The sequence below is a fragment of the Schistosoma mansoni genome, chromosome 1 (genome assembly GCF_000237925.1).
Source record: "Schistosoma mansoni strain Puerto Rico chromosome 1, complete genome".
NCBI lineage: Eukaryota > Metazoa > Platyhelminthes > Trematoda > Strigeidida > Schistosomatidae > Schistosoma > Schistosoma mansoni.
Genome location: NC_031495.1, coordinates 35442793 through 35466100, shown reverse-complemented (window position 1 = coordinate 35466100; position 23308 = coordinate 35442793). Strand labels below are relative to the sequence as shown.

General features: G+C 31.4%; 2 protein-coding genes across 2 annotated transcripts in view; one reads left to right on the top strand and one right to left on the bottom strand.

The window, feature by feature from the left end:
* Smp_105020 (putative titin) overlaps positions 1-11306 on the top strand; it is a 28600-nt gene extending 17294 nt beyond the window's left edge. The window contains exons 12-15 of the mRNA XM_018794216.1: positions 753-942; positions 3557-3670; positions 4474-4577; positions 10485-11306. Coding sequence (XP_018648651.1) covers positions 753-942; positions 3557-3670; positions 4474-4577; positions 10485-10520 — 444 coding nt within the window. The 3' untranslated portion in view covers positions 10521-11306. The remainder of the gene's footprint in view (positions 1-752; positions 943-3556; positions 3671-4473; positions 4578-10484) is intronic.
* A 3069-nt stretch (positions 11307-14375) lies between these two features.
* Positions 14376-23308, bottom strand: part of Smp_180810 (putative kunitz-type protease inhibitor) — a gene marked incomplete at both ends in the record, with an annotated part of 56072 nt that continues 47139 nt past the window's right edge. The window contains 4 exons of the mRNA XM_018794215.1: positions 14376-14769; positions 15437-15748; positions 17185-17349; positions 18007-18064. Of these exons, the coding sequence (XP_018648650.1) occupies positions 14376-14769; positions 15437-15748; positions 17185-17349; positions 18007-18064 (929 nt within the window). The remainder of the gene's footprint in view (positions 14770-15436; positions 15749-17184; positions 17350-18006; positions 18065-23308) is intronic.

The following is a 23308-nucleotide window of genomic DNA, read 5'->3' as shown; positions in this document are numbered from 1 at the left end:
CATTCCAGTACTAAATTTGATGTAAATAAATCAGTTCCAATGTTATATAAAATGTTATGGGTTATGGTGTTTTAATGTAGCTGATAATGACGCGTGTGGATACGAAATTGGTTACTGTGGCTTAGTTGGTTTTGAGCTACTAACTAGCAGTTGCTTGAAAAAAATAGTGTTTTCATGCTGGTAATTACGTCTATTTGTACTGAAAATGAGTACGTTCTAAAGTAATTGCAAACACCACATATAACTTATTCACCAAATATCTGGTAGGTTTAATAATATTTTTGCTAATTTCATTTAGAAGAGAGAGTAGATTCCTAAGTTACTAAACATTCCTACTTTTACATAACAACTATAACAGTTAAAATGATTAATGAGCAACAACTGTTGTGTTACTGATATCTTCTAACATTTTTAATGAACCCTTGGTAACTTGATACGCATACAGGTATCTTAACATATTGATCAAACTCTCTAACTTAACTAAAGAGCATCAGAATAACACGTTTTATCAGACAAAGAAATCAAGATTTTGTAGAATATGACAACGCAATTAGAAACTATTAACCTTAAAGCTTTACACCAGGATATTACATATCTATAGGAAATTTATCTTCAAGACAGTTTTGACTCCGAAAGTAACTCAACTAGGTTATCTAAAATCTATAAAAGTAACTTCCTTATAACATGAAAAGTATGAAAACTACCTAATATTAAGTATATCTCTGATCAAAATTTATCATGGTTTCTTTCAGGATTCAATTACAAAAATTTATAGTGATGGTGCCATAAACTATCTAGAAATGAATCGTTGTCCGGCTTTGCAAGGAACTAATAAATTACATGTTATTGCAGAAAATCAATTAGGTAAAGCTGAAGCTGAAACTATTCTCACCGTTTTATTGGCAGAAGATTTCAGACCGGATTTAAAACATGTTAAACCAGGTAATCAAATAATTATGTTTAGTGAACTAGTAATTTTTCATGCATATTTTTGTAATGCATTTTCGTGATTTTTACTTGGCGAGCACAGATATATAAGCAAAATATTACGCGATTTCTATCCGCAGAACTGTTACTAGGGACGAAAATCCTTGATTTGCGATTTTTTTAGCTATAAAACTAGAACCTACATTAAATATAGCTCACTAACATAATAGTTCCAAAATCACTGACTAATTAAATGGTAACCTGGATGCTCAATTTTATTATCAGTAATAAAGACGTTTAGTCAAATTATGAATTAAAGGAAAGTGGTTTACACCACTGTCCATCGTTACTCAATGATAATACTGAAATTTATTTTAGTAATCGTATTCACACTTAATGATGATCAACATGTAATGTCTATCTGTAGATGAAAAGCAAACAGTTATTGAGTCGGCCTCATCAAGTGCTTCTCGTGATCCGTCTTAGTGAATAAGATAAATATTATTCATAACTAGCTTGAAAGACTAACGATTCAGTACTATATCAGCAATATAGGTCCATTTGATAAATAAGATTAAACATTAATGAGATATTTATCAAATCATAGATAAAAAAACAAGTGATTTGTTTATTAATTGTACACTTTCTAAGTAGTAGTGTAGTGAACAGAATACGGGTGGAGACAATCAAATGTATTTTAGCACAACATTATAGAATATCTCATTAAAATATGAGAAGCATATAGTGAACAGTTAATTTGTAAAATAACAATCAATTGTCTCAATGTGACTGTTTTTTTCTGCAAATATCCGTTCATAGTCTCCGATTATAATTGTTCATGCATTTTCGTACCGATTGCCTGTCGTTCCCGTTCTCTCCTTATCGATCTTCTACTGAAATACATTCAATGCCCGACCATCAACATATACTACTTATGTGAATATCAGTAACCCATACCACAGTAGTTGTTTGTATAAATTAAAAGAGCCATAGAAACATAAAAATGAGGCAAATAATTTTAATTATATCAACAACCGATAGGATGTACATAACATCGGTGGTTTGTTTTGTATCTGCGGTTTTTTTCTTTTATATTTTAAATGAAAATACATTTATTGACACATGATATCAAGTGCATCTAATTTATACTTGGGTAACTAAATTATTAACATTTTAGTTTATACAGTGGTAATTACTAATCGTTGTTACCATAAGAAAATGTATTTTAATGATAAAATGAATTCCGTTTTTAAATATATTATAGTTATGAAGTACATTTGTAAACATTAAACAAACATTTAAAGGATTAAAACAAATTAGACATGTGATTAATATAAAATAATTTATCATATGATTAAATTGTTTCAAGTAGAATTATATCTTCTCATAAACATAATGAATGTAACAATTTATGGTGGCCGATACTCGATATTATCCTTAAACTTCGTATATTGTTCGTCCTGATAACCGTTATTCGATAACGCCCCAACGGTGTATAAATCAGAAGGCGAATATGAAGTATTGATTACGTCTATTATTGAACCACACACAGCTATCCAAAATTACAGGCACATTAGGCAAGCATGAAAGAGTAGTGCCATGAAGCAGGCGAGTAAGCGTGCCAGTCGAATGAGTGAGCGAGTAAGCGAGTCCAACGAGTCAATGAGCAGGTTTAAGATGTACATATATATACATAGTGAAATAAATGAATTATCGAATCAGTAAGCGATTAATAGCAAGGTTAGCAAAATGAATACATGCATAGGCAGTAAGCAATGCTCAAGCGTACATAATGAAGGTACAATAGTATAGATAGGTTCTTATCACTGTCCGTTGAACAACTTAACAAAAGGCTTAACCAGATTAGATATGAACAAACTCAATTGTATGTGAGCTGCTATAAATTAATTGTTTTAGTTTAAAACACTTTAAATGTTGAAGAAATCAAAAAATGGAATAATAACCACAACATATTATCGTTAAAATTTCATCTATATTTGCAAAGATCCTCAAAAATTGAATGTTTCAGATGAAACATACAAAGATTTTTCGAATGATTACGATTTTGAATACAATGACCCTAACTTTTAAATTGATGAGACTTTTATCATATCAGTGTATAATTTTACAGACTTTTATATGCTTACTAACATCACTGAGTTGATCTGGAAGTAGGTGAGGATTTTTAGTTCAATTGATATCATGTATGTAATTTGGAAAATTAAAATAGTTCAAGTCTAACATCTTTCATCTCTTGATTACTTCTCAATAGTTCTAGAAGCTATATGATATTATTTAGTTGCAATATAAAAGAATATTCTTGCTTACGAAATTTTTTACTCGGTAAGGAGGTTTTTAACTGCGATTGTTTCTGTATTGGTCTAAAGACTATCGGTACTCACCGAATCAGTAACTACTCACCTCACCACAATCACACTGTTTAATCAATCGAACCAAACGTTGCTTAAAATGTATCCTTAACAATCTTATACACGAAATTTGATATGAATACTTATATAGTCATCTGTTTGATTATTACTTGTTCTTGATAAGACAGAACATTTCCAGAAATTCATAAGCCATAAACAAATTTTTAATCTTCTTATTTCATTTTAAATGAAACTTTCAGAAAATCCATACAAAAAGATGGTTGGATTACGTAAAGTAGACTGTTCTCCAGAATTGAACAAAGCTTTAACAAGAACTAAACCATCTGCACAAACAATTATGGAAATGGAAAGAGGTGAATGTTAATAAACTTTGAATTATACTTTATTTCAGTGTATTCTAAATCTAATTATTTATCATGTTATAACTTTTGAAAATGTTCAATTGGAAAATACTACAGTTTTTGGAATCCGTTTGTCCGTTTAACAACATTAATAGAATCCTTGAGTCAAGTACTAGATATACTGCTTGATAGGGGGCACCAGATATTATATATATATTTGATTTGTGTGAGGGCTGTGATACTGCCCGGGTGTCCAAACTGAAGCAGATGGTTTTCTTAGGTGGCCACACCCGGAGTCTTTGACCTAAAGGTCTAATCCACAAGGCAGTGGAGCATCGTAAGGAGATGCAGTCTCATGGTAACCGGTGACCAACGATTGATTCATACGCCGTTTGTTCCATCAGGATACTGGGGCCCATGTGCACCATTGGTTTGGAATGAGGGTTTTCCAACTCCCTTAGGTGGACTTTCTGTGTCCACCAACCCGGTTAAAGGGCCGGACATTCGCTTTATAGTATCTTAATTGATGAATTTTTTAAAAATTCTATGTAATTTCTCTTAACTTGATACCTCTCTTGGACTTACAAACAGTGTAAACATCAAGAATTTTCGAAATCTGAGCTCACATACTTGCACGTCAGGAGTACGATTCAAATCTGAACTTGATCAAGAGTTGCAAACCTTGTGTGTGAAAGGATATATCCAAATATTAACTGCAAGAACACACATCCGTCATCGAAAATCATTTATGCTCTTGAAAGGAATGACTATCAGATATATACATGAAAATATTTATTATTTCATTTTGATTTTAGGTTCTGAAATGAAAGCACGTATGTATCGTTCACCAGAAGTAATTGAAGCAGAAAAGATGTTGGATCAACTTGCTTTAAATTTGAAAAAATCTGAAGTCAAACGAGTTAGTTTAATGTTGTGACAGTTAATTATTTTTTTCGTATAACTTTCGGTCATAATGATAGGTGTACGGTTTACTCAAGAAATACTTGTCGTTAAGTTTTGAGTATTATCATTTTTTAGTTAATTGAAAGTTTCCCAAATAAATACTTACTTAATTACGCCTGTTACTCCCAATGGAGCATTGTTGTTGCGTGTGTGACAGAAGAGCCAGATCATCTGCGAAGTCTAAGTCGTCCAGCTGCATCCTAGCTGCCTCAAATAAATACTTGTAATTTATAAAACGCAGCTGTTATTCCTGAGTACGTAAAGTGTACTTTATAACCCAAAGTACTTTAGCTAACCAAGAATTAAAACGAGGACAAAAGCACAATAATCTCACACCCAGGAATTAAACAATCTCTACAGAGTTTCAAGGCAGATGAACTGAAAATATTTTAGAGGAATTTTGTCTAGTAGTTGATTTACGAGAATTCACTCAATGATTTAGTGGAGAAACAGTTAGCCAGACGCAAACGACTGACGTATGATCAGAAAATGCTTTTTTATAATGAAATCTATAAAATAAGTATATGAACTACACTAGTTTAACATGGTTAATAAATTTATCAATTTAATTCAAAATAGTAGGAAAAAATAATAAAAATGTTCAGCTTTAAAACCGGAAATTCCTGTATCTATACACTTGACCAAACCAGTGATGTACTCATAGTATGTCACTTTAATACACGGAACAAGATCTTGATAACCCAATTTTTTTCATCGAATAATTATTTATAATCAGTAAATGTTTGATCATATTTTGAATGACATGGTAAGTTTTGGCATGATGATAACTTTTGTTTGAAATCCCATCCCCTTAAACGTAACATGTAAATAAACAAATGATACACAGGTACTTTATCTTTAATTACATTTGATCGACAGCAGTAACCAGGTGTTTAAGATATTTTACTACTTAATTTTCACTAAAAGCTTAGAAATATGTAGATTTGTGAATGTATATAAAAAGAAAACTTTCAAATACTTGTAAAAAATATAATTAAAGTTTGGACTCACACTTACTTACTTACTTACTTGCTTACTTACCCCTGTTACTCCTCGTGAAGAATCATAGGCCGCACACCAGTATTCTCCATCCAACCCTGTCCTGAGAAGTCCTTTCCAGTTCTTTCCAGTTAACATTAATCCCTTTCATATCTGCTTCTACTTACCGGCGTAATGTGTGCTTTGGCATTCCTCTTTTCCGCTTCCCTTCCTGATTCCAAGTTAGGGATTGCCTCGTGATGCAGTTTGGTGATTTCCTTAATGTATGTCCTATCCACTCCCAACGTCTTTTCCTAATCTCCTCTTCAGCTGGAAGTTGGTTTGTCCTCTCCCGTAGAACGCTGTTGCTGATAGTATCCGGTACACTCACACAGTGATGTCTTTAACCCATTTGTAGACGTAGTTTGTTGTGAGTGGTCAGTGAAATAATATTCAATCAAATGAACGAGTATAGAGATTAATTGAATTGGAAAGGTATAAAAGTATCCTAGGGCAATATTATTTTGTGAAAAATTTGGAATATTTAAAATGTTAAACTAGTTTTTATTTTCTGTTCACTAATAGATTAACTAAATAAATACCTTTTTTATGTATGCACAATGTTCGAATGAACATTTGTGAATACTAACTAGAAAGTCAAATGGATATCTAAAACGAGGACTATGAGAAACTAAACTTCTAATAAGATAATTTAGAATTCTTTAAAAAGACACATCAAATACTACTTCACAGACTTTTTTAACAATTAAAATCTAATTAGAAGACTAATATTTGAACCTAGAATATTCCTTTAGATAAATTCTCTTCAGGTTCTACAATTATATATCGAATATAATAACCCGGAAAATGGCCATGTTAAGGGCGAAATGCATCGTTTCACTCATAGAAACTGTAAAATATATGTGTGAACAACTGAGTGAAAATGAAATTAATACTACACTTCTTATCAATGTCTTAAAAGAGTTATTACTGAAATGTACCATGAATGTGAATTTCAATTTCAACGGAGAAATCTATAGACAAATGGATGGTGTTGCAATGGGTTCACCATTGGGCCCTATACTAGCTGACATTTCTCTAACAAAACTAGAAAACGGTTTACTCAAAAAGATTATTCCGAAATTCGCATTTTACCGTAGATATATGGATGATACGTTCATCCTCTGTGAAGGCAATACATCACAGCAAGAAGTTCTTAGGCAGTTTAATGAAGTGCATCCAGCCATTAAGTTTACATCTAAAGAAAAGAGCAACGGTTGAATAGCCTTTCTGGACGTTCTCTTAACTAAGAGAGCGGATGGATCATTAAAACGGAATTTAAACAAAGAAAGACATGGATAGGACAGTGTGTACATTTCCTTAGCCTTGAACCTATACAGTGCAAAAGTAACTTGATCAAAACTCCTAGTTACATAATGCTCATAATGTGTTCGACAGATACAATTGAAGAAGATCTAAACACTTTGAGTAGTACTCTTGGGCAGTACGGATAACTTAGAAAGTTTATAATTAAATGTATTAAAGATTCTCATTGTGAAAATTGGAAAAACACATGTAAGCGAACAATTGTTTTCAATTACATCGTCATCAGGCTTTACTCTAATATACATGAATATTTATACGAAAATGTTAAACCAATTATGGCAATTTGAGTCAATAATCACAATGAAATAGAATAAGTCACCGCGCATAATAGTTAAAAGTACAAGTTGATAGTGGGAAGACAGGTGTACTGATAGTAGGAAGAATAATAAAATACGGTAACAAACGTGGGTAAATAGACTTAGAAACAAAACATTAAAACCTTTACGTAATAAGAAGTATATAAATAATTAGATAGTGAAGGATACAAACGGAAAGAGGCGGAAAATTACAAACAAATACCAGATGTGAAAATAATGCTAATGATAACAAAATTAAAAATAAAACTTAAAATAATATTAATGTCATTTGTTAAGTTATGTCCGGTCATGGAAGGGATAGGGGGGTTATACATTTCTTCTGTACACATAAATTGGGGTTAAATGTACGAATTCCTATGGCTTCTGCTATGTGAAGGAGACAGGAACGAACTCCGTTGGGAAATGACGGAGGTATACGATAGATCACTCGAAATGATTTCGATTTATCTACATTACGACTACTATCAATTAGATGTGTCAAGATAGAACTGCGTATTGTTTTTATATGGTTGTTCCCAAACCATGCTGGTAGATATTCACTCATTTGTTGGTTAAGTTGCCTAGTAGTATGCCCGATATAACTATCTCCACAGGAGCATCTGAACTTGTAAGTGCACATAGAGGTAGCCAACTCAGGTAACTTTTCCTTCGTTTGAGTAGACATCGCTGATCGACTCGAGAAAGTCAACACAAGATTAGCTGCGTAGAATGTCCTGCTAATTACTTTCGTTAACCTATATTTCAGAGTATCGCTAGCCACATCCCTGTTGAATTGTAGTTTTATGTATAAAGGTTTCTTTCGAACAGTTGAAATCTCAGACTTCTTCCTTGTATCATACATGTACTTCTTAATAAACTCACTAGGGTAGCCGATCTCTATCAGTGAGTTATTGATAAATTCCAGCTCCTGACTCAAGTATCTACTGAACAAATCGTTATGGGTCTACTAGTGAGGCATCTAACCAAATTTCGCTTATATCGGATAGGTGTAAAGCTATAAAAAAGAGTAAATTGGCAAACAGAGGGACTTTTTCTACACACACTTCTACTTAACGAGCCATCACTTCGCTTGTTTAGTGTGATGTCAAGGGAATTCAGCTTTTTTCACACTCGCCTTCACGAGTGAAACTAACCGCTGGATGTACACTGTTGAACTGTTCTAGGAGTTTATCCTTACTGGTGTTCTGATCTATGTTTGACCTCCTATTTCCAATTTTTAACTACTGATAAGACTTTTGTTATCATAATTAAATATTCTTCCTACTATCAGTACACCTGTCTTCCCACTATCAACTTGTACTTTTAACTATTATGCGCGGTGACGTATTCTATTTCATTGTGATTATTGACTCAAATTGCCATAATTGGTTTAACATTTTCGTATAAATATTCATGTATATTAGAGTAAAGCCTGATGACGATGTAATTGAAAACAATTGTTCGCTTACATGTGTTATTCTAATTAAATATATAATCACGAAGTTGAGAATACGCGAAATAGAAACGGTGAATGAGAAATACCTGTTCATGTGCTAACAATTTAGAGAGAATGCGGCTAGCGAAATATTGACCCAGAGATTACACAGAACAATCCGAAAATCTTTCAACACCGGAGAACTACGGTTAGTGTTATTACGCGCCCAATGGTGACATTGAGGCTAAAAGATGAATTACCTAGAATGACAACCTCATTTTGTATTTATCAGTTCGATTGCTCTTGTGGAGCAAGTTATATCGGTCGGAATTCTAGGAAATTACATTTTCGTGTTCACGAACACCTCCCATAGTGGCTAAACAAAGGTCTGGTGAAGAAAGTGAACAGCTCGATATTGGTCCATTCAGTGCAAACTCGTTATAGTGCCAGCATAAACCAATCAAATGTTACCATAATGTAATGAACTATTTTAAGGAAAGATGAAGGTTATCTATTGTAACGATTATTTATTTAAACAATTTCAATCGTTTCTTATCATAATAATTAATTTTTCAGTTCAGATAACAATCATAGACAAACAACTCTACAAATAGGAATGAAGTTACTAGGTTGAATATAGTTCTTCGCTTAAATTTAAAAATAATCAACATTAAAAACATTAGATATAAGAACTTTCGTGTAAATTAGAGCGAATAGTTTCACAGTATTTGGGCGCTGAGTTGATGTAAGACATTAACTAGGAATAATATATTTGTAAAATCTCAGCGAATGAATCCGAGGTTATTTTCTTGAAAAAAAGCTTGGATCAGATTGCCAGGCGAAACGTTAGATTTACTTCAAATTCATTCGCTGAGGTTTTACAAATATATTATTCCTAGTTAATGTCTTACATCAACTCAGCGCCCAAATACTGTGAAACTATTCGCTCTAATTTAGACGAAAGTTTTTATATGCTAAACTATTGTTGTTCAATGATCGAAACGTATTGTACTATCCATCTCATCACCTGAAAACTTCCAACTTATAACATATATAAAACTTTAGGATTACATTTATTTCACTAGATAAATGTGGTTAAAAGTCAATGACCGCTCAGTACAATTCAGATATATTCAGAGATAACATTTTCCATGTTTGCATTAATTATTCTACTTATTTTGTATGGGTTAGATGCAACGTTATTATAATATTGTAATAATCCTAATTTTAAGATTAGGTTTGGTAAGAAATAACACCGACTGATCTAGATTAGTTCCAGGAGCTTACTAACGAAAATGAAAGACTTAAACACATTTGAGAATGTTTTCTGAAAGGTTTGACAGTTCTAGAAAGCATGACTACAGCTTTAATGGATACAAAGTAAGAATCTTTTATTGCATGGTTGAACATATTCCACGTTGGATGAGGAATATTATTTTATGTAGTGGGTAAACAACTACTAATATTGCCATATTAGACTGGAAAACTATTATGTCGGACCCTCATTTAAAGGTTCAAGAGATTTTAGTCAGAGGGAAATATAATTCGTAGCTGTTTTTTGAATCAATCAAATAGATATGAAAACATTATCAAACGACTACATTCCTACCGATGAATTTAATGTCTTAAAAGCCCTCATTTTATAAGTAGACCACATTAAGTAATGCCTAATATATTATTTATATATGAAGTGTAAATTAATAAGAAATCCAATTCACTTTAACATTTGATGTTTTCATTGTTTATATTCATATTTTAACTTTTTTAGCCTTTGGTAAATGGTGGTGGTCATCAAAATGATTAAGCTTAATTCTGCCAAGAAGCTTCAATACATAAACTCATTTGAATAACATTGGAACTAAATTAATTCTATTTACAAAATGTTTATTTACTACACATGACATCAATTACAAACAGTCCAACTTTGATATAATGTGCATTTAAACAAAAAAAAAGAAACAAACATAGAAGATAATAATCTATCAATTATACCATTCAACACAAAGAAATTAACATTATCATCATTATGTATTTATATTTATGTTAACCTTTCTCTTATGTTCAATCTTTGTTTTTGTTTTTTTCTATCACCTGAATTTCAGTAGTATCTTATGATCATATTTAATTTTTAAAAAAACATTTAGTTTAACTATCATATAGTGTTCATGAATCAAAATATTGATATTAATATGGAATATTAAAATGATTTCTCAATTATTATTATTGAGTTAACTGATTAGTTATTTGAATGAAATGCCTTCTGCTTATTCTTTCAATTTAAATAGTTCATTCAATTCAACTGATCATATTCATTTATTCTTGAATGTGTTTAAATCTATCAAACTGAAGGTATTTATTTACTTGTGCTAATAATAATCTTTTACATAATGGATTGTATTCCATTACAATCGAATGATTAAAATCAGTATTCAATTGAAACGAATTGTGTATAACATTAAAAGAAAGTATATACTTCCATTTGAATAATATGATATACACATTGAACATGTTCAATGTTTATTTAACAATTTGTCTTTGAATTTACTATCATTCATAGAAAAAGAAAGATATAAAGTATTATCATCAATATAACATTGAATTTTATACTGAATACATAAGTTAAGTTGATCACAAGTAGTTGGTTGTGATGATAAGATACTTCTTTGAAGACATTCATTGAATTTCTAGCATTTTAAGTAGTCTGTTCAGTATATTAGTAAAAGTATTCACATAACAAGGATATAATGAAAATATTATACATGTAATGAAATACTGGCGATTTTTAATCTTATAAATATATATATATATATATATATATATATATATATATACACTTAAGCCTGTTACTCCCAATGGAGCATAGGCCGCCGACCAGTATTCTCCAACCCACTCTGTCCTGGGTCTTCCTTTCTAGTTCTATTTAGTTTTTGTTCATTTTTCTCATGCCTGTCTCCATTTCTCGACGTAATGTGTTCTTTGGTCTTCCTCTTCTCCTTTGACCTTCAAGATTCCATGTAGGGGCTTGCCTTGTGACGAAGTTGGGTGGTTTCCTCAATATGTATCCTATCCACTTTCGGCGCTTCTTCCTGATTTCTTCCTCCACTGAAATCTGGTTTGTTCTCTTCCACAATATATATAAAAACCCAATAGTAACTTAAGTAATAAACTGTACTGACGTTATCGGTAACTCATACAGTTGAATGCTAAAAACCTTAAATAACAGAGACTTTTTGTACTTTTAAAAGTATAGGTAAACAAGTCTTATTTATTTTAGAATTATGTATAATGCGACAAACATTTATATACTGAGATAAAATTAAAATCATGAGACCCATGACCATTTGAAATATTTATGAATTATAATGTCAGTTTTACTTAACTTCTAAATAAACAACAATAATTTACAAGAACACAACAACAACTGTCCAAAAAGGGTAAATCTACTTCATTATAATTAAATATAGTGTTTCAGGGATTTGATTTTATGCAGATATTTATCATTTATGGAAGTTCAGTTTTTACACGATCATCTTGTTTTTACATTTTGTGACAAAATTTATCAATAATCATTTCTGATTTAGGAATATTCTGACAATCAGTATTCCTAGAATTCGTCTATAAAATAACTTACAATGGTACAATATAACAAGTTTTTGTATTCAGTTAAACAGAAATAAACTACGAAACACGGCGAACAATTTATGTAATGAAGAAATATGATAAATTCCAAGACAGTTATATTTCTATTGGGTCTTCATCTAATCTATTCGGGAAATCACGAATGAATAAAACATGAGTGAAGAAGATCAAGCTATTATAGAACTGTTTGTCTTCATTTTATGATGAGAAAATATATTCCTTTAAATGAAACTTATCAAGCTTTCACCGGCACTGTTATCATTATTAACAAATCACAAAAAATGACTCTAATTTGACACCAATTCAATGTATTTCACAGAACTGACGTTTGTGTTGAAAATCAGCAGCTTAACTAGAAAAGAGTTGTGTAATATTAATAATAAAATGCGAGAGCTTTCCAAAAAGAGTTAGCCAGCCAGCTAAACGTTACTTTTACTCACCAGGTTATTAAACCATTAAATACATGGAGTGGATGAAACTTTTGCATAACAAACAACCTATATTCACTGATATTACGCATATTACGTTTAAGTATCATAACATCGGGTAACCTATGTTTTTTAATTTTTTAAACTAGTTGCCAATCTACTTTTGAAGTTTATTTTGAATCTCGATGAAAAACATGTTTTAATTATGTTCCTTTAACACTTTTCACCTTCTTTTACAAATTCTTTTGTCCTTCAGAGTAAACAGTTTGACAACAACGTAAAACCTATCATCTCTACAACTTTCAAACTTCTTTTGTAATGTCTATGAGAGTAACTTTGTACATCTAAGGTCCCATCAAATATTCTATCATACAAAGCAACATCTGATGTACTATCATACTAGTGATAAATTTTTGAGTAACTTGATAATATTCTATCAAAACATGACTTAAAATAATCAATAGAAGGCATAAGTTAATGATTTGATACACATTCAAAGATATATTTAATTACATTAGTAAGTTCATACAAAATTTTGAATATCCAATGGTACTGGTCCCAGTGATACATGTTTTTTTCTTCTTCACAGTTACGTTTTTCAGTCATACTATTTCTAGTATTTCCAATACAACACGAAAATCTAATTTCGATATGTAACTGATCTCATACCTCATTGTTAACAGTTCACGCATACTATATAATTTATGAGCAAAGATGGATAGTGGCTAGCAGTGGAATCTAGGACGCGCGTTTCCTCCTATTTGGGACTCGTTATGTATATTAGCGAAATCTACAAACAACAGCAATTTCTAAAGCTTATTTTGAATAAGTAGTCAATAGGGAGATATAGTATAAGGTAGTGAATAAGCATAATACTGATATGTTTTGCTTATATTTACATTATATAAAGATGATTTCGGCTTCGACTCTCTCACATTGCCTTATATTCTTTATGTCCAATATAAATTACAGATGATTATTTAGAACCCTATACTCAATTATGAACTATGCTAGTATAAACTATCAGTCTGAAATTAGCCAATGATTCTACTGGATTTTAATCATATCTAATTGATTTTCATGAAACATTACTTAACAGACATATATTTAACAGATTGAATGATGCAATTATTTTAGGCAGTAGTAACCTAATTTAATTGCCAACGTGTTGATGATCATGGATCTTACATATAATCTTAGCAAAATTATTAGTCCATTCAATTTGATAATACTATCAGAAGGGGTTTTTGTGGAGATTTAGGACGAAATGGCCGTCCAGTGCTACCAGGTTTTCCCTGGTGGTCTAGCTTCAATTGACTCACGCTTTCAACTATGAAAATTTGATAATGGTCAAAATTACTAGTTGCCAATGAGCATTCACCCTACATTTGTAAAAGTATTTCACCAACATGACTTAAGACTGAAAATATTCACAAAATTAAAGATGTAATCTAATTTATTTATTTAAATGTAATGTAACATAACGTTTATTAGGAAAAGAATTAAAGGATTAAACATGTAAATAAATTATTCCATTGAGCAAGATAACACATATACACTAATTAAATATATATGGATATGGATATATCTATCTATTCAGTAGTTAGATTAAAATAAGTTTCATCCATTCCCCAGATATTTTCGATACGACACATAATAAGAATGATTTGATTTAACATAGAAGAATACAATTCTGTTGTCAAAGGATAGCAGTTATTCGTATGCTTACATTCAAACCATTGAACGTATCCTGCCGGTTCGCCTTGTGTATTTATTGGACAGGTAAGTGGAAATTGAGAAATAGCCTTAGATAAATTGGTATTGCTTTTTTGAAGTTCTGGTGGATAACCTACAGATATGTTGAACTTATATAGTTCAATAAAATTGTTGTCATAATTAATACCACAGATCCAGATTCCTGTATGAAATTTAGGATTCGCGTGTTCAATTACCAGATATTCAGAATTTGCCTGTAAAATGTCTTCTCTAAAGAGTGAGAAATATACAGAGAAGTTTGATAACTAATTATACAAATCATTTTAACAAAATCTAAATTGTAGGAGAATCAATAATCTCAAATCTAATAAAATTAATGCATGTATCTGAACAGAATTATAGATGGTTAAATCAGAATATTTACTATCATCTGTGAAAATTATTTACTTCAAACTAAATATCATGACTGGGTATTCATTAAAACTTTATAAGTGACTTTAAAAAACAATTCTCAAAGACCTAGGGAGAAGCTGTGACCATTGGAGTTCAGACATATTGAGTATGAGGTAGTCACCCACCAACGACGTTGAACGATGGTTGCTCAATATCGAAGAATATTAAAACGTAAACATTTAGACCACTGGTTTGTAGTCTAAAGCTTAAACTCTTGAAATGGTACCAATAGTCCTGAGTTTAATGCATATGTCATCAGCAACGCGTATTACTGAGGTGTTCCATACTAGAGCGAAATATCTGTCCACGACTCTGACTTTCAATAAATGTCTATTTAATTTCATTTGATGGTGTAATCTATGAAGTTAAACAATCTTCAAAATCGCCCTTACAGTAAAGCTTAAAAATCCCTTAAACTATATTACATAAGAAGTAAGCATGAGTTAACGTGTAAATTAACGTGAAATTGTGGATAAATACTCACCCATTTTTCTTCCATAAAGTGTCGCCTAAATACTGATAATGGGGACAGCTGAGAAACACCAATCCATCCTTCGGTACCATGATCGTATCATGTGACGATACTGTATTTTGAGAACTCATATCAAGTATTTTGTTTGGTTGTAAAGAAACTACATTTAAAATAATAGTAGCTTTTGCATATTCTGTAGTTTCTAAATCGGAAGCTTCACAAACCCATCCTCCTGTATGCAACTGGGTTTTAGTATTATGTACTAATAAATGTGATATCCAAATATTTTTATTTTTAGAATGATGATGAACTGTCACTGGATACCTAAAATTTTGATAAGAATATTAATCTTAGAGTAGAAAATTTGTGTACCCTTGAACTTTCAGGACAGATTTACATTAACGTTTCTTGAAAAAACTGATTTCAGACGAGTATGACTAAACTATATATGATTGTGAATTATACTACTGGATTATAGGAAACGTCTACCACTTTTTTATAATGTAAAATTAATTTCTGGAAAAACTTATGTCATGTAAGACTACATTTTATCAAGTAAAACTTTCATATTGAAGTTGTTGAGCTCCAGAAGCTGCAAATAATTGATAAACCGAATGCTGTAGAGAAAAGCTCTTCAGAACGTAGTGATTTGTTCCTTCAAAAGCGTCGAGGGTATGCGTGTTGTGTAAACCAGCGTAAAACAGTCCTATAGAAAAGTTCATTTTCGTGTGACGGATCAGATATCTCTGTGTGTAGTATTTACGTAATGTCCATTGGTTATAAAGGAGCGAATAAACCTGTTCAAACTTACTGTCGTAGATAAGTAGTTCTTTACTGAAACGAATTTTTGTCAACATGATAATCATCTTTAGTCAGGCAATCAGTATAAATGTTTAGACAATAGGCAACATAGCTGCGTAGACCACTGTATTTTTATCGTTACCTCGGTTGCAGAATAACATATAATATACAAGCCTATCTACTGTCCTTGTAATTTAACCTGTGCTTCTAATTTGTCCTTACAAGTTTACTGAACGTTACTAACAGCATTGTACTGATTTGTATTAACAATAACTTGATAGTATATGATGGCATGAAGAGTGGAACACATTATTTTTATTTAAACTCTATTCTAGCCAAATAAATTCAACATATATAATATACTAGAATAGAATAATATACCTAAATTACGATAAAATTGATGTCTAATTAACCTGCTATTCATGAATGCATATGGCATGCATCCGCATTGTCTACTCCGACTTAGATCACTTGAATGTAAATGCTAAACATTTCAATGTGCTCATATTAAAGGCGAGGTATATTCAGTAAAGCGTAACATAATACAAAACCTTCGATAATTGTTTTTATCAACAAATTTGTCTCTCATCTGATTGTGATTTTAAAGCCAAAATATTTTTGTAGACTATCTTTTGGAAGCAAAATGATGATGACAACATACGACTGTTGGTTTAAATGATTTTCAGTGTTTGATAGTCTCTCCGAAACACATTACGTTTTCAGTAAATGTGTTGTATAGCAGAAAAATTTCGATAATAAACACTTAAAAAACAACAAGATATCGAAACTGATCGTATTTTAACATATAAATATGGTATGACATACCAAAGTACTTTGTTATGCCAAGATAAATGATCCTGTCACTTATACTGGTAGTTTTACAAGATGAATAAAATAACCAATCAGTAATCCAAAATTATAAATAAGATTCAACAACGTAATTCTCTGGCAAAACTAACCTTTTTCCTGTTAATAGATGAATCCATTGAACATGTGGTTTATTTTGAGATACGATCCAACATGGGAGTTTAATGTGTTCATTTTCTAACACTTCTAATGTCAAAGTCTTCTTAAAATTTGACTGGTTGAAGGAATGTGTGACAGCTTGAAATATCTTGTTGTGTCTAAAAATAAATACAAATAATCCAAAACTGTTTACTGAAAATATTAGAAGGAAGTAAATACTTCGTGATTATTTTTTTAGTTGTCCGAATTTAAGCAGGTGCGGACTGTGCTAACCACAGGATATATTATATAAACGCTACAACTCAGGAAGATTCATACTGCTATTCATCTTTATTCATACGTTTGACCCAACATATTTATTCCTAAATCACAGTCACTAAGTTATTCCTGTATAGGGTTAAATGGTTAGAGTTAACTTTCACCTGGCCGTTGTCTCAGATTCCTATCTGGTTTTCAAGTGGATTAGCTATTTCCACCAAATCGTAGTTGCATAGGCATGCTTGCTAAATTTCGAAGAAATCTAAGTTACTATACTAGTCAATGAAAATGGCTCTCATCAAAAACAGTTGCATCGTTTGTTAGAAATAATTTGATTTTCTATTACTCTGCAACTGTTTAAAATTTGTAAGTATACGTTACGTTTGCACACTCATTTTTCAGAATGTAACATATCTAATCTATATTACATTAGTTCTTATTTATAAAACTTGTAAAAATGGAAACTTATTCAACTGTAAAAGATAAAAGGATGCGACTTCTTAAACCAATTAATAATTTATGAGAAATTAATATTCTTTTGTTAAAGTTTAACTTACTGCTTGTCTGTTATCATCTCGTAGTTTAGTGTTGGATAAACTGAATCATTTAAATGACCTTCACGAAAAGAAAGAAATTTTAATTTTTGTTAAATTAAAGTTAAATGTACTTTGTCATGAAGTAATACTCTTCAATACATATAATCGAAAGATATATTCAGTTGTGTCTCAGTTACAGTAAATTATAAGATTACTGATTAGTCAGAGGAAGTATTGTGGTGGGTTCTACTTATGTCGACATCAGTAGTATATAACTCTAGTCAGGAATAGAATGTCTGGCAGCAGAAGGTTGAGAAGATCGAGGATGGAAGAACGGGAACAGAAAGCAGTTGGTATGGAAACACAGGAACAATGAAGTATGGGAAAATTAATGAACATTTCCCAAATGAAGTATTGGAGTATGGTTTTTCTGTTTTATCAAGTAAATCTGTAATTTTGTGCTAAATATAATCAGATATCTCCACCTGTGTTCGCCTTCACTACAATATTGTTAAATGAAAAATAAATTAGGACGTTCAACTTTCCAGTGCTCAAAAATACATTTAATAAGTGCTTTACAAGAGAGTTTAATATCATGAAATTTATATTATTGAAGAGTTTCGAAGTAAGACAAATCTATTAGGTACAACAGGACATTAAAGTAGTACGTTTTGGGTGAAAATTTTAACAAATATAGGAAAGCATTTGAATTTCAATGATAATAAGACCACATTACAAAACATTTAATCAGTTTATATCATTTTTCGATTTTCGGTATGCTTCAGTATACAGATGAAGATAGTATAGAAGAGCATAGAAATAGTAAATAGTGTGTAAATTTATTACGCTGACAATCAACTTCACCTGTTATACTGAGACTTTTATTTAGGAACACCAGGTGTCGTGTAGCGAAAGTTTAAAATCAAAAAAGGTTAGCCACTTTAAGCTACCTGATTGTTAATGGTCTCCAAACGGACGTCACACACATGATAAAAATGAACCTCAGTAGGGGGAACCATTTTGATTGATAGGATTTAGGTTTTGTGGCCTTCAATACTTAGTTTCTTCTGGAAAGCAAACCTATTGACTGATATATGATTTGTAAGGAATGGAAAAGCTTAATGGTTCTAAATCTCTCCACATTAATTACTCTACTAAAAAAGTTGTAATTATCTACTCCAAATTATTCAATATATGTCGATGTCAATGGTTTATGACCTTCTAAATGATGAACACAGTTGTTTCTACCCTTTCCAATCAGTGTGATAATGACTAATATAAAAGTTTGATCTGTCAATCTACCCAGCTCCTGATGTTTTAATGTTTCAAAATTGGCATAGTTTGAAGTTGAAAATCGAGCTGTTACCGCTATACCATTCGGCACACCGTATTCTTATTTTAAAAATACTGTTGAACATTAAGTTCAAATCCAGCAGATTGAGGAAAATGCAAGTTTTAACTATTTTCACTAAACATAGAGTTTCAAGGAATAGAAGTGATTAGTTTGTATGATCAGAAAACTAATGAAGATACACTAAACAGTGCAGCGATACTCTAAAACGCATTCATGGACTAATATTGCCTTATAAGCAGTTATTCAATGATGTCAAGCCTAAATGAAATTGAATACAAAATGAAATAGGTTACTTTCAATACCAGGAATCTTCAAATATTTTTATTATAGTACTTTTATAGCTAACAAAAATATAGTTAACTATTAGGAAATCTTTTTTCTCACAAATCACTGTCTGCTAAAGTTTGGAGATAAAAATTCAAGTTGTTCTATTAAAAACTAAAAGGTCGAAAACTTGAATATATAATGCTGCATATTGAGCTATCCCGAAAACTTTTGGGAAAGATAAAAAGCAACTATCTAAAACTATGGGTTGATAAAGTTGAAAAAAATTCATACTGATATCGTGTACGTTATGTAAAAGTTGATTGCTACACTTTTGATAACAATAAGTTTCAATTGACTTCAATTTTTTACGACGGTTTTAATGTTTGAATATCGATTAAGTCTCATTCAATTGTTAATCTTTGATTTCTTTCAAGCTTTTTGTTAATATGGTTATTGTATGTTTATGAATATAATGAGCGGCTCTTTGTGGCACTGTGTCCACTAACCTGGGACGTTGAAAACACTTCTGTAAAGTGGTTCAACAGATAAAATACGACACAAAGTAAACTCTGTGCAAAAACTATTCAAAACAGTGTAAATCATCCCTCTCACTATCAACATGCGGTTTGTTGTAACATTCGTTTCCTGAAATTAGCTTAGTCAAATCATTACACGAATCTAGAAACTTAACTGAAATCAACCCAACACAATCACTTGTCAGTTTTGAGTCATATTTGAAAAACTATATTGACAATTAAGTTGTATTTACCGATATGTTTTTTCCACAAATACGTAAAGTAACCAATTAAGGAAGAGCAGATATCGATAAAATAGTGTGACTTTTCTGTTTATGTTGCATTTTCAGAAAACTGTTACTAATGAACATGAATAATGAAACCACTAAGAGTTCAACATCGTTTACACCTATTTCTAGTCCACATTGATAACTAGGTGACTACATTGGTTGAATATTTCATTTAAAAGAAATTGGGGATGATATATTCAATGAATATTTTATACACTTAAAATTCCAGCTTCTTGGTAGTACATTGGCAATATTTTCCTTATTTTTTTTGTCAAATGTAATGTTATTCCTCTTGTATGTAAATGACCTTCTTCGTCTCCTTTCATCATCGGTCTTGCTATATGCTGACGATGTCAAGATATGGAGAACGATAAGAAGTAAAGGTTATAGCTTAGAACTGGAAAGTGACCTGATGAAATTATCTGAATGGTCTCAAACTTACCAATTGCAGATAAATACTTCCAAGTGTATTGTGATGCGTATTGGTCATCAAGGTATAGATATATACATGATGAATAACACTGAGCTACCTTTTGTCCAAACGCACAGTGAATTATGGTTTATCGTTAGCAAAGACTTAAAAACTACTGCACGCTGTCGTTCACTAGCCTCCAAAGGTTTAAGAACTTTATGGTCAATACGTAGGGCTTTTAGACATGTCGACACTAAAAATTTCTTCACTTTGTATACAGACTTTGTGCGTCCTCTATATAGGTAGCTAGCTCCTGCTTAAAAAAAGACAGTGAACTTTTGGAAAAGGTTCAGAGAACAGCAACTAAGCTGACTGAGGAACAGCCAAGCTCACATATGATACTCGATTGACTAAACTAAATCTATTTCCGTTGTCATATCGAAGAACTAGAGGTGATTTGATTACAGTTTTCAAATTACTTGGTGATAAATTTGCACCTGATATGCCCTCATTTTTTTATCTTCCAAAAAAGAGAATTCACGAGTACACTCTAAAAGAGTTCACAAGCCCAGAACAAATTACTTATCAGCTGACCATGGACTTTCCATCGAACAATCAACGAGTGGAATTAATTACCTGAAAACGTGATTGAAGCTCCATCTGTTGACTGTTTCGAAAGGAAGTTGGATCAACTGAGAGACCATCATTGTCAGAATTAACACAGGTCATTAAGCCTAATGTCCTTACCAAACTGAAACTGAAATGTTTATGAGTAGATTTATACAAATATTTCAGTTTATGTACTGTGTGTTAGTTTATTTCGCTTCTATGATCTTCATTTGAAGAGGCTTTGTACAAAGTTTCCTGAATTTTCAGCACAAACCTATTTAATTGTTTATGTTTACAGACGTATTTAGTTTATTTTATTATAGCTGGAAATGTTACCGGTTGTTAGTATTAACTAATGTCCAACTCATTTATAATATTCGCTGCATCTAAACACACAAGATATAATTCTACTTTATTGTTTTTCTGACTTAATAGATCGTGAATCTTAAATGTTTATACATAGTGAATCAGTGTTCTAATCACTATAACCGCAAACAATTACTGTTTTTTTTAAAAATTCAGTTATACTACCTAAAAAGTAATAAATGTCTAATAATAATAATACTAAATGTCTATTCAGTATCAGTTTATTTACACTTATTATTTATCAGTAGTAGTGATGATTCAACATAATTTTATGGCATATATATATATATATATATATGCTTTTTGTTGTAACTTACGAGTGTTTAAAATATCTTTATTTTTAGAAGAAGGTTTAATGGAGATTTTAGCAATTTTATATAGTTGAAATCATGAGTCAATTGAAGTTAGACCACCATGAAAAACCTGGAAGCCCTGGACAGCTGTTTCGTCCTATTGTGGGACTCCTCAGCAGTGTGCATCCATCGAATCTCGTGAGGCGGGATCGTGGATGAGCACTGCTGAGGGGTTCCAATACTAAGACCAAACGGCCGTCCAGTGCTTCCAGGTTTTCCATGGTGGTCTAGCTTCAATTGATTGATGATTTCAACTATATCTTTATTTTGTAAATTCACTTTTATCAACTGATGGAGTAGAACCGAATTCCCTGGAAAAGTATGTTCATTATATTCAGTTTATTTACGATAATGTATGATTTTGTACATAAACAAATTGATTCATTCATTTGGAAAGATGAAAGTATTGATCAGAAACAATTTTTTTGATTGTCTAGTTTAGTGCTGATATTCACTGTTAAGAATTTGTGTCGTTGAGGTTAACAGAAATATATATTATTTTAAATGATATCATGAGAGTTAATAAATTGACTGTAGCTGCATAGTCCTTTTTTATTAACTTGCATTATTTTTTCTGCCTACTAATGTGAGCCGAAAATCTTGAACTGCCGCGAGTTAACTGCAATAAATGATACCATTATTGCATGAAATTTCACTACATTAGTGATACGTTTCCAGGCCTTTTTCTAATTTCTAAGATAACAATTACTTTAATGATATACTTAATAAAACCATCACAAAAGTGATCGCAAATTCTTCACCTTATGTTTTATAACATTATTAAAGATCGATAATTCTGAAGTTGTCTATAAATGTTAGATTAGGCGTTATGATTGTTGTTTTCATAATCACTGTCCGACTTACCATATATATTATTTGTTTTCATCCAGCAAAAAGGCTTGCCTTCTGTAAGATTAAATGTACTATAATGTATATTATTTACTTATTTATGCATGTTACTCCCCTAGGAGGGGCATAGGCCGCACATCAGCATTCTCCATCCCACTCTATCCTCAGCCATTCTTTCCAGCTGTTTCCAGTTGATATTCTTCCTTTTGATGTCCGCTTCCGATTCCCGACGTAGTGTGTTCTTTAACCTTCCTGTTTTCTGTTTCCTTTCACGATTCCAAGTTAGCGATTGCCTCGTAATACAGTTT